This window comes from Lupinus angustifolius, unplaced genomic scaffold (genome assembly GCF_001865875.1).
Source record: "Lupinus angustifolius cultivar Tanjil unplaced genomic scaffold, LupAngTanjil_v1.0 Scaffold_26_81, whole genome shotgun sequence".
NCBI lineage: Eukaryota > Viridiplantae > Streptophyta > Magnoliopsida > Fabales > Fabaceae > Lupinus > Lupinus angustifolius.
This window is the reverse complement of record NW_017720447.1, coordinates 1,471-13,766: the sequence shown is the minus strand read 5'-3', so window position 1 is coordinate 13,766 and position 12,296 is coordinate 1,471. Positions and strand designations below refer to the sequence as shown.

At 31.4% G+C, this 12,296-nt stretch overlaps 1 protein-coding gene across 3 annotated transcripts; it reads right to left on the bottom strand.

Moving 5' to 3' along the window:
* Positions 1-5,913: 5,913 nt before the first annotated feature.
* On the bottom strand, positions 5,914-11,788 carry LOC109338484 (diaminopimelate decarboxylase 1, chloroplastic-like). Of its 3 annotated transcripts, none has more exons than XM_019575741.1 (9): positions 11,691-11,788; positions 10,679-11,200; positions 10,235-10,409; positions 9,432-9,581; positions 8,964-9,125; positions 8,048-8,233; positions 7,377-7,499; positions 7,166-7,255; positions 5,914-6,176 (listed from the first exon to the last, which is right to left on the bottom strand). In XM_019575741.1, exons 2-9 carry the CDS (start codon positions 11,173-11,175, stop codon positions 6,096-6,098), a joined length of 1,464 nt encoding a protein of 487 aa, XP_019431286.1. In that variant the 5' UTR covers positions 11,176-11,200; positions 11,691-11,788; the 3' UTR covers positions 5,914-6,095. The 3 variants fall into 3 exon arrangements, with proteins under 3 accessions (XP_019431286.1, XP_019431288.1, XP_019431287.1); XM_019575743.1 differs by having other exon boundaries at positions 10,679-11,183; positions 11,685-11,772; XM_019575742.1 differs by having other exon boundaries at positions 10,679-11,194; positions 11,685-11,753.
* Positions 11,789-12,296: the final 508 nt, after the last annotated feature.

The following is a 12,296-nucleotide window of genomic DNA, read 5'->3' as shown; positions in this document are numbered from 1 at the left end:
TGGTGAAGCATCTTTGTTTTTGGCCATACAATCCTCAAGGCTTTGGCTATAAATAGGAATGCTCCAAGCCATTGTAAGACACACCAATATTCTAGCTTTAGTGCATATTCTCTCTTCTTCTCTTGTTCTAATATTGTGAGGAATATTTTAGTGTTTAAGATATACTTGAGAGAGAGTGATATTGGGTGTACTTGGGTTTTGGGAAGTGAGTGAAACACTTGAGTGAACATGTAATTCTCTTTTATCATAGTGATAATATCATTGTTGCTCTTCAACCGTGGACGTAGGCAAATTGCTGAACCACTTTAATTTTTCGGTGTCATTTTCTCTATTTAAATTTTCTCCATGTGTCTTCCGCATCAACAATCAATATATTTTTTGCAACACTAATATTATTAAAAACAAAATATTACAATATTAAAATTTTAATTTAGTAAATCTCAAAAAACTTTAATGACGTCTATGTGATGAAGTGTCACATGGAGGTGGTTTTCTCCTTCTTGGTGGTTGAACTCTTAATTGTAACTCAGTCTGCTGTGAGATTATCCTTCTTCCACGTGTCGTCAATTGTGGCTCCTCCTCATTCTCATCATCTTCATCTTCATCAACATTCTCAACCACAACTTCATCATCAGTATGTTGCATACCAAAAATGTTTGACATAGATGGACGATAATACTGCTGAGAATCGTATGCTGACAATGATATACTTGGTGACAAACATTGATGATAGTGAGATTTGAGAACTTGATCACAAATAGGTGAATGAATAATTAAAATTTATGAACTTATACGATTGTTGTTGTTGAGGAGTAACTGATGAAGTGTGTGCTTGAGAATGAGTATCCGCTTGAGTTCGTTGTGGAGACCCAGTTTCTAGTATATGATAATGATGAGTATGAGGAGCTTCATCAATGTGACTAGAGTATGCATAGGGGTATAGCTCAGCCAATGCTCTCATCATTTCACGGCCAGATTAGAAGACATCGTATAAAGATTGTGTGGAATTTACTAAAGAAGTTGGACGACGAGTCTGATTACAAATTCTTTTTGCAAATGTGTACCGATAAAATTAGAGAAAATTAGTAGTAAATAATATAATTAAAGACAAAGTTTAATTTATAAAAAATGTTATCATTCCGTCAAAGTGTGTTCCATCTCTAGATATGTATCTTATAGTCCTTTTAAGTATCACTACATATACTCATAGTAGTGGTTCAAAGGTAGGGTATTTGTGGGTAAACCATAGACCATATAGTTTTCCCGATTATTCCATATTTGAATCTAGCGATGATGCTTATGTGGCTAGCCACAATCAGTTTTGTCACGTAAGTCAACTTCATGAAGTTTTTCATAATTCACTAGATCTTGTGGAATTGGTTGACCAAAATCAATTTGTCTCATAACCCGATTAGTAGCATGTCATTCCACAATTGCAAAACAAATTAGTGACACACGTGATCGGCTTATCTCTGAGAGGTTTGGTAGGAACGACAATTGGTAATATGATATTCACGCAAACTGGTAGAAATGTTACTAAAAAAGTTAATTAATACAAATATAAATATACATTTGCTAAATGTATATATTAATTAGCTATGTGTACAAACAAAATGAAAGAGAATAAAAAATATACAAACATAATAAACTAATATACATTTCTACATAAAATATACAAATATAAATACACAGACATAATAAACTAATATACATTTCTCTACTCCACTTATATGTAAAATATAAATTAATAAATGATATTTTTACAAACATAACCTATTTAAAGTAATAAATACTAATAACATATTTAAATTAATAAATACAAATAATATAATTGATTCATGCGCATGGTCAAATATTATACGTATGATATTAATAGCATATCCATGGATATTAGTGGTGATCAACTGTTGTAACTACCTTGTATTAATCATTGTTAGTTAGTAAATATATTTGAATAAATATTTTTAATTAGACATTTACATATTTATATTTATACTGTATATAAAGGGAAAACTTCATATAACTACCTATATTGTGTAATTATCTCTTACTTATTTTGTCCTTTTAATTAACTAAAATTACAATATTTTCTCACATAATAAAAAATATTAATAAAAATTAGAGTAAGTTACATACCTAACAATATCAAACAACAATATAATTTTTCATAATATCACAATTCATTTTCATACTTTTTATCACAAAAATGATAATATCATATACACTCCATTGTGGATTAGCAGGGCACGTAACACGCTAGTAATAATAAAATAAATATATACCTTTTGACCAATAGAGAATAAGGTGTAGTTGTGTCGCGCAGTCTTGATGCAAGATTTTGAATGTGATCACATGTCCATGATTGAAGCAGTAATAGTATATGATTGTTGATTTCTATTGCTCCAAGTGTTAACAAGTTACCAAAAGCAGTATTGCGGATAACTTGCTACACTGGCTCAGAAGGTACTAATTGCTAGAAACAAGATTTAGGCTGGAAAGTACATTCAATCTCACTCCAGACAATGTTTGATATATGATCATTTTGCATTGTTAGTAGAGAAATATCAATTGGTCCGAGATTAAGGTGCTCCATTAGAAAATGTGAAAAAAATGTGATGCAACTTGTAGATTTATAGTGATGGTGAGTATGAATGAATGAGTGAAAGTGAATATGAATATGAGTGAGTGAGATGTATGTTAGTATTTATCTCTCTTGACATATTTATATACAATAGTATCTCTTCTTAATTTATATTAGTATTTCTAGCTTAAATCATATTTAAAATTTTCACTCAACTGTCTATTTAAAATTAAATTTATGATTATCACTTGTAGTAATTTAATATCTTTTATTTTTAAATATTAATATAAAATATATTTACCTAAGTGTTAATATATAATATAAAATTGATTTAATAAAAAATGTGATTTGCCCATTCTATAAAAAACTTATTCTATATAAATTTTAATCATATTAATCCATCATCTTTTTCAGCATTTCAGCTTCCAAGATTGAGAAAGAAGTGACAAAAATGATAAACTATATCATATTTGTCACTATATCTTTTTTTACTTTATTTTTTATAGATAAAATACATAAAATCATCTTAGTTGTTATGTCCTCTTAATCTTTATTACATTTTTTATAAAAAAATAATATTATAATGATAATTAATTATACATTAGCAAATATGGTATAGGTACAAATTTTATTCATCCTTTATAATATATTATTAACAAATTATTAACAAAAGATCACACAAGAATGCTACATTTTTATTAATTATTTAATAACAAAACATATTAATAATTTTAAATCAGCATTATTATTAAATTATTATTTTATTTAATTATATAAATTTAATTATTATAATTTATTATTATAACAATGATAAAAATAAATTGATAATAAAAAGGTAGAAATTCATACCTAGTGTGACAAAAAATAAAGGGTTGTTAGGTCAGAAGCTGCATAGATAGATCCGTAGGCCACATGATAACCATAGATTGGCTAATGATAAGCTAATATTGTATAAAATAGTATAATGGCTAATGATAGGTCAATCCTATTAGTGTCTACCAAATCATATATAATTTTTTTATAGGCCATTTATTTCCTGATTCATTTATAAAATCTAATGATAATCATGATAAATTTGCTTTTAAATCCGTTATTATTTTGATGTAGGTTCCAATAATAACAAAAATGATTTTTGTAAATGGTGCAAGTTTTGTTGTGTAGTAATTAATTTTGGAAGAAGTGGAAGAAAAGGTAAACTTTTATTCAATAGTAATGAGAAGGGAAATATTAATTTTCATTTCATCTATATTGTATCTAACCTGACAACTAAGAGGAAGTGAATTAGTTGATAGGAGAAATAGTCAATTTTTCCACGAATATTAGAATGTAAGAGCAGCAGAAAATTGTTGAAGAAATTAATCAAGTTAAACTTAAATTGTAAACACAAGAAGGTAGAAGAAGAGTACACATAGAATTTTAGATTGGTTCACCTTACATCAAGTAATTTTGCCCCACAATTACAATTTCGCTCTCCAGACTCTTATACCTTACACACTCACAAATAGGGTTGGCAATGAACCGAACCAACTCGGTATTCGTTCGAAACTCGATTCATTATTTAGCTCGATAAATTTGGTTCATGAACCAAATGGGCTGAAAAATTATTTATTTATTTATATATATACATATATATATTTATATAAACTATTTTTTATGTTTATTATGACTCATACATTATTTTTTATATTTATTGTTATTATATATATAAAAATGATTATATTTATATATAAAAAACGTTTTCAAGTATTTTTCAAATTTTAATTAATTATTTGAGTTGTCCAAATGAACCATTTGAACTGAACCAAACAGTTCGCGAACTTTAACCGAGCTGAATTCGAGCTAAAAAAATAACTCGTAACGAACTCGAGTCGAGTTTCGAGCTGAACCTTGGTTCGACTCGTTTCCAGCCCTACTCACAAATATCTCACCATTGGAAATCAACCGTTCCAAGTCAACCCTTCCCCTTACCACTACACCCTTGTCATGACAAGTTTACAATGGGACGAAGAATAATAAAAATGGTTGGATTGCCTTTACAATACATAACAATGAAATAACTTACAATCATTTGACTCTCAATATAATTAGTAAACAAATGCTCTTGAAAAGTGCTTAAGAAACTTTAAGAACTTGTACTTTAAACAACTGTAGAAAACTTCTGAAAATTTTAGAACAAAAGTTAAATGCAATTACCAAGAATTTGCTTACAAAAGTTGTGTCAATTGTATATTGATTGTGTGTTCTCAAATGTGTGTTTCAATGCCTTTAAATAGGCTTTCAATCAGCCATGGTACCCTTCCAAAGGTTGGGACACGATTGGAATGAAACTCATTGAGTTTGAATGAAAGCATTTCATTTCAGATTTGAAAATCTGGTTTATCAATATAATGTAATCGGTTACAGCATTCATGTAATTGATTACCAAAAGCTTTTGTCTTTTGAAATAATCGGTTACCCTATTTGGGTAATCGATTACACCATGACAATTATTTTTCAAAATTGTTTTCTTCATCAGATAATCTGTTATGTAAACTCAGTAACCTGTTATCAACTGTCACATAATACAGGTAACATGTTACTCTGATCAAGTAACTCATTACTTGGTATGTGAAATGTTTTTCAAAGAGATTTTAATTCTTTTCAAAAATACTTTTAACTTTCTTTGACCATTATTACTAACTATACTTTGAGTTATAAGAATATAAATACTTAAGAAGACTTAGTCTTTAATTAATCCTTGAAGCTTGATCATCTTCTCTTCATGGTCAGCTTCTTTTTTGTGATCTTAGTGTTTTCATCAAAATCACACCAAGATCAAGAGTAAGATCTTATTCGCATTAATTTCATTACAAACCATTTTATGAAAATATTTCCATTCCAATTGTTTGAGTCGAGATGTTACATAATATCATTTAGATCTCAATTTTTTTGTACATTAGACTTCTATTATAGATATTATACGATTAAATTTTATTACATTAAAAACTTATTCAAGATGTATTGTTTTAATGATCATAAATGCCTAATTCAATTTATATCACATTTGTTATACAATACTTATCTTAATACCATTGAACCTCTATCTTATAGATTAGTTGGGTTTATTTTAATGTCAGTTGCTACTGAGGAAGGAGCCTCTACTGGGGGCTGATGCTTGGCAATTCATCCATAATCATCTCAGATCCTACTAGGTTGGAGCTTCGTGCACTGCACTGTCCTTTCGGTCCATTACATACAACATATCATAATAGTCATCAAATAACATAAACTGAAGCTATAAACTGAAAGGACATATTAAATCAAGTTTTAATTCTAGTTGAATGCACCAAATATGAATCTTGACAACCCTCAATTTTATTTTAATTTAGATAGTGAATCTTTCTAATATACTTTCCCTTTCAAAGTGTCAGGATTCAACCAGAAAGGAAGAAACATAACTATAAATGACATTGCCCAAAGACAAGATACAAACAAATCACAAGCTTCCATTTCCACCAGTAAATGAAGTCTTCACTCAAAGGCCCTCAAAGAACCTGGTGTGATCTTCAAATGTCTCCCCATGTCTGATTTTGCTTACAGATCCATTGTCTTCAACCTAAAATTTGTTACAAGATAATATATTAATCTTCAGGGTCTGCATCTAATGAGTAAGGATATAAAAAAATAGAATCGATACATCGTAATCACTGCTTTTAAACTCATAATTTATTTCAATACACAATTTCCCAACTGAACTTAGTCCAATTCCTAGAGGAAGAGGGAGACCAAGAAAAAACAACATAGGGAAAATGATAAAGGACTTAGAGCTTAATGCTTTGTCAAATAAACATGATTTATGATAGAGTATTATGGTGTAGTTTGACTCATATGTAGCCGACCTCACCTAGTGAGATAAAGACTTTGTTGTTAGTGTACACAATTTCCCAACTAAGATTTCCATCTTGAATTCCTTAACCAATGTCCTAAGCACTCACAAGCATTCTGCTGACAGTGAAAATTGTATTTTCATGTACAGCACTCATAACCAATGAGTAGTAAAACTTGAAACATATAAGGGATTTTACAACAGGTGTAAAGCTAATAACAGTATCACCAACAGGGCATGAGTTATTCAATTTTTATAGGATCCAAAAGCAGAGTATTAATTATAGCAAGCAATAATCTTATCCTTTAATTTACTTGATTATTGATCATCTTAAAGGAAGATATATGTAAGGCCAAAGAGAATATGATCCGATTACAGTTCCTATGAAGGGAAGGATATGCTTTTCCGAGCACCATTCATGAATAATATCAGTAATGAGTTTTTTATAAACCAACTATTCAAGTAATATTAATAGAAAAATAATATGCCCTTCTATACCTTAAGGAAAATAACATGTCATAAAGTGGTACTTTATTTATTAATGATTGGTTTACAAGTGTAAAAAGATTTTGTAGGAGGATATATCATTACTCATATTAATAACATATTGCTCGTTCATAAATGATTATCCAGATGTATTTTCCTCTCAACTACTCTCTCTTATGATAAGTCTGCTCAATGCTCAATGAGATTAGCAATTAAAAAAATCAGTTCCATACCCAATACTCAGGAGGCCGCATCTTTAGATTGTAAGTTGATGCCATACTCATGCAATAAGCACCAGCATCATGAACAACCAGACCAGTACCCTGAAAAGTGAAAATCAGTTCAGAATTCAGATAGTGTAATCAAGTTGGCATAGTCATTTTAGATCATCATAGTTTTGTACCGATTGCACACATGTTATTGTCAATATACAATATATTTTACCTTGGCTGGTGTTGGAAGCTGTCTATCTTTTCCTAAGAAATCTGCAGACTCACAGACAGGGCCAACCACATCAAAGTTCGCAACCTCGGCATTTGCTGGGGCAGGGGAAATCAGCTCTATGTGCTGCAACCAAACAATGAAATATTTCATTATTCATGAAAAGGAAATTTAGTGAAAAAAGGCACAATCAAGTAATATTTGGATAGCATCAAATAACCATAATGATCTTGAAATAAGATTTTTGAGGCCTGTTAACTCCAAAGCATAAGGGAAGATACATATATCATAAACTTTTACTTCTTTAGAATGCCAGACTTGAAAAAAAAATGTTGATCTTTTCCTCACTTTTTCACTACATTTGGCACAGGTATGAAGAAGGGGGCATAGGGCTTAACAGATACCCCAGCCAAACAGTCCAAACCATAATATGTTGGCCATAATTTCAGTTGATTGTAAAATATGTTTAATAGTCAACTTGTTTTAGGTAAAAGAACATGCACAAAAAGGATCTAGAATCTTCATTAGTCTCCAATAAAACCCTCAGAAAGGGAGGAGGGGAGCATCAAATCCAAAATTCCAATGAAAAAAACACCGTATGTTATACATCTGAATCAATATTGATGTACTTTTGTTCAAAAGCCATAGGAGGCAAAGAGCATTTGGAAAAGTACCTGGTAAGCATCATAAAGACTAGGGCGAATAAGTTCAGCCATGCTTCCATCAATTACAATGAAGTTTTTAGATCCATTAGTTTTGACACCCGTCACTCGGTTAACTAAGCAACAAGTATTTGCAATGAGTGATCTCCCAGGTTCAATGATGAGATTAAGATTACGCGAAAGGACAAGCTCCCGTACCTAGTCCAACCATGAATAAGCAAATACAGAAATAGCAGGAACACTTTAAGGAAAAACAAAGTGCATCTTTCTTATTGAAAAGCATTTAGATCGCAGTAGAGCATACCTAATTCAGCAAAATTAACAGACTTATGAGAGGAGCAGAAGAAGTTCCTCTATATGACTTAAAGGATGATAGGATATGCATACATAAATATGCAGGTACTTCTTGCAGCATATGTGAAACCAAAATAAATAAATAACACATGTAATCCAAGCATATGAATATTATATATCATATTGAACTACTCACTGATCACAAATAACAAGCGTTCACCAAAATCTTTATCGGCCACAAGTGACTACTGAGAGGCCCCAGCCCCATACATCCCATAGAAATTCCCAGATATGGAAGTTCACTCAGTCCCTTATCAAATCAGTTAACTCATAGGAGTACAACTGACAACCAGCAATGCATGCATTACAAAATATGACAGTGACCTAGTGCATCAAATACAAGCACTACACTTATGTAATTTATGCAAATGTATTAGTTTTCACAGGACTTGTTTTCCACATGATGCAGCATGTCACAACTTACAAGTGATGCATTTAAATATACCCACTGTAATATTTATAATGCCCATTTATCAGTTAATAGTTGTGCCTCATTCTTATAAGGAATTGAAAACTTAGCACATAATCACATAAAATTGGGAAGACAAAGTGAGATATCTGGGGTAGTCCTCACAGTATCAATGAGATCTCTGGGTGTAGGAAGGATAGCACCAGAATGATGATAATCTATGCCAAGTCCACCACCAATATTTAAATAATTAACTTCAAAACCCTGGGCTCGGATTTGGTCAATGTAGTTAACCATAATAGTTGCAGCATCCCTGAAAATGTCCACCTGAAGAAAATAAAGCAAGTGACAACGTTTTCAAGACCTACTTAAAAGATATTAAGAATCAACATATACCAATGCAAATTGAAAAAATAAAAGTTGTCCAGCAGATAGAAAAGGGGCAAAGGTTACTATAGATTACAGAAAAGCATGCTAAAGAAGAAAAAAATAGACTGGAGAAAAGAGCACCCCAAAGTAACAAAACCAAAAAAAAAACTTGGTTAACAATGATAAAGCATTTATCGGTCCGGATTTATCTAAAGGTTAAACCTGAAAAAATGAAAGAAGAAAACATATATTTTGTGAACGTGCCTTGGTAATTGTTGACCCAAGATGGCAGTGGGCCCCTACAAGCTTTAGCTCATTAGGATGCTCCTTCACAGCATCTAGAAACCACTGCAGCTTCTCATTTCTAATGCCAAATTTAGAGTTCTTATTCCCAGTAGCAACATAATGATGGACCTAAGGATAACAAATACCAATTCTGTTAAAAAATTGATCAAGCAGTTAATTTACTTTTAGTATTGAGAACAAAGAGAGAACTGGAAATTCGGAGATATTGATTAAGCTTGGCAAAAAGTGATATTGTGTTATAGTGGATATAGCAGTCGGTCAGAAGCAGTTAATTTACTTTTGGTGACAAGGAAGGTTGTGTTCTTTTTTTTTTTTTTGATAGGTTGAAGGTCATGTTCTAGTCATGCTTAAAATGGAATATCAACAGCAGCCAGAAGGAATCCTCTGTTACCAAAATGAAATGGAGAATTTTTCAATGTCAGTGGATGAGAGATCATAACATAAGAATAAGAACAGTTTCAATCATGTCATGGCACTTGTAGGACAAGTTTAGAATTAAATAATTTGAGTTGCTAAAATGTAACGTTGGTACAAAACAAACATTTGTTAAATAGATTTAGCAGCCTTCTTTTGTAATTATCTTCACTTCAGTTGCGTGTCAACTAGTAATACTTGAAAAGAAACTAACATCTAATATCTTGAGATATTAATTAGCTATGTGTATCACTATCAACTAATATCAATTATTAGTTGTGTATCAATTAGGATGCTGTGTGACAAACTTTGAAATCATGAAGTAAACACTAACAATATCCATATACCTGTGGATCCACATCAGGATTTATTCGAAGTAAAACATTGACCCTCTTTCCAGCAATTCTTGCTGCCGCTACAATGTTTTCCAGGTCAAATTCACTATCAATGTTGATAAAAACACCTTCTTGGGCAGCCAATACCAGATCCTCCAAAAGTTTTCCATTGCCATTAAAGATACACCTATTCATCCACGTTTTCAGTTATTGACCATAAATACACTAATTATGAAACATTTTTTATGAGAAAAAGTTTTAAAGAACCAGTTACAAAGAAATGACAAACAATGTAATTTTAAACTAAAGCTCAGCTAGTTGCAAATGGGCCCTTCATATGCAGCTGACATGGTCAAAAAGCTCATATGATATCTGTGCAGAAAAGATCCTTAAAAACATAAATAGATTGATAAATGTAGAATCATAGACAAATTTTTGGGTTGAGTGTCATTCAACCTTTTGGGATCAAACCCAGAACGAAGCGCTAGTCTAAGCTCGTTCCCACTTACAAGCACAGAACCACAACCCAATTGTCTCAAATGCTCCAGAATCTTCAAGTTGTTGTTGGCCTTGATAGCATAACCAATTATAGATGTCAATCCATCCAACGCATCCTTATAGGCTTCGACATTTCTAGTAATCTGAGGCTTACTATACAAATAGAAAGGTCTTTTATCAACAGATTCCATAATCTCATGCACTTTAACACCCTCACAGTACAGAAACCCATCTTCAGACTTGGTGAAACAGTGTTGAAAATTAGTGGTAGTCTTGGAGTCATGTAATTGGGGTTTAGCAGTGTTACTCTGAGACAGAACTGCTCTAAGAACCCGCGGTTTAAAGGTGGCTTTGAGAGGTAGAACAAGGTTTTGGGCGAAAGGGTTTTGGTTCAAAGAGTGATTTAAGGTTTTTGGAAAGGAAGGAGAATGATAAAGGAGGTGTGAGGCTGCCATTGATGTTCCTGAAAAACAAGTGAAATTTAAATCTCAGTTACAAATTTAAAAAAATACAAAATTTATTTACACCCTTAAAAACCAAACCCAAACATAAACTTGGATAACCAGAGTAAGTCATATATACAACATATCTGAAAAACTTTACTTATCAAAATGTCAGGCAGTTGTCAATAATAGATTTCTAATGCTAAAAAAGTTATCAGACATTAAGAGTCATGAAATATATTTGTGAGAATACTCTGAAGTCTTTAATTTAAGTTCTTTCTCCTTCAAAACTTAACTCGAAACCAAAAAAAATTGTAAAAACTAAGGTTTTCATATGTTAATGAAGTAACATTGATTTGGTACACAGAATAGCAGATACGATAAAAATAACAAATAATCAATCAATGATAACAGCATGTTCCATTAGTGAAGCAAAAAGTAATTAATTTGAATGTGGTGAAATAACTAATTCAGTAAATGGAAAAGTAAATGAGAGTGAGAGAGTGAGGCAGAGATCTTACCAGGGTGAGGCTGCAAGTGTAAGAGAATGTCTCAGGTCAAAACTCAAAACCCTCTCAGTGTAGTTCTCATTTATTTCTCACACAAGTGTTTTATTGTTTTCGTTATTGAATTTGAAATGAAACACGCAGGGGCTATATAACAAGTGACAACAACAAACATTGAATTATTGATTCAAGAGAAACGTGTCAACTACTTAGGGTAATTTTTCATTCACGAATTAAATTTTTGATCCAATTCAAGCAACACATGGCCCATCTAATTGGATTGGATTGGACTGAACTATAATTTCAGCAATTCTCTTTTTTAACTAGAAAGGACCAATATAGCTTTATATCCTTCTACAATATGTGAGTTTGGACTAGTATTATGAATAATGTATTGGTTATCAAAGGTGTATGATGGTGGTATAGTGGTTTAGATGTATATTAAACATTATATCAGATTTGAGAACATTCATTATGTAAAAGATTTAGGATTTAATATGTATACACTGACAGTGTAAGTGTTTTTTACACTGTCAGCAAATTTCCACCATTCATATGTTAGCTAGTATTGACTTTCAAACAAAATTATTACAAATCAATGGTGGATGACGTGCCGACAGTGTAAAA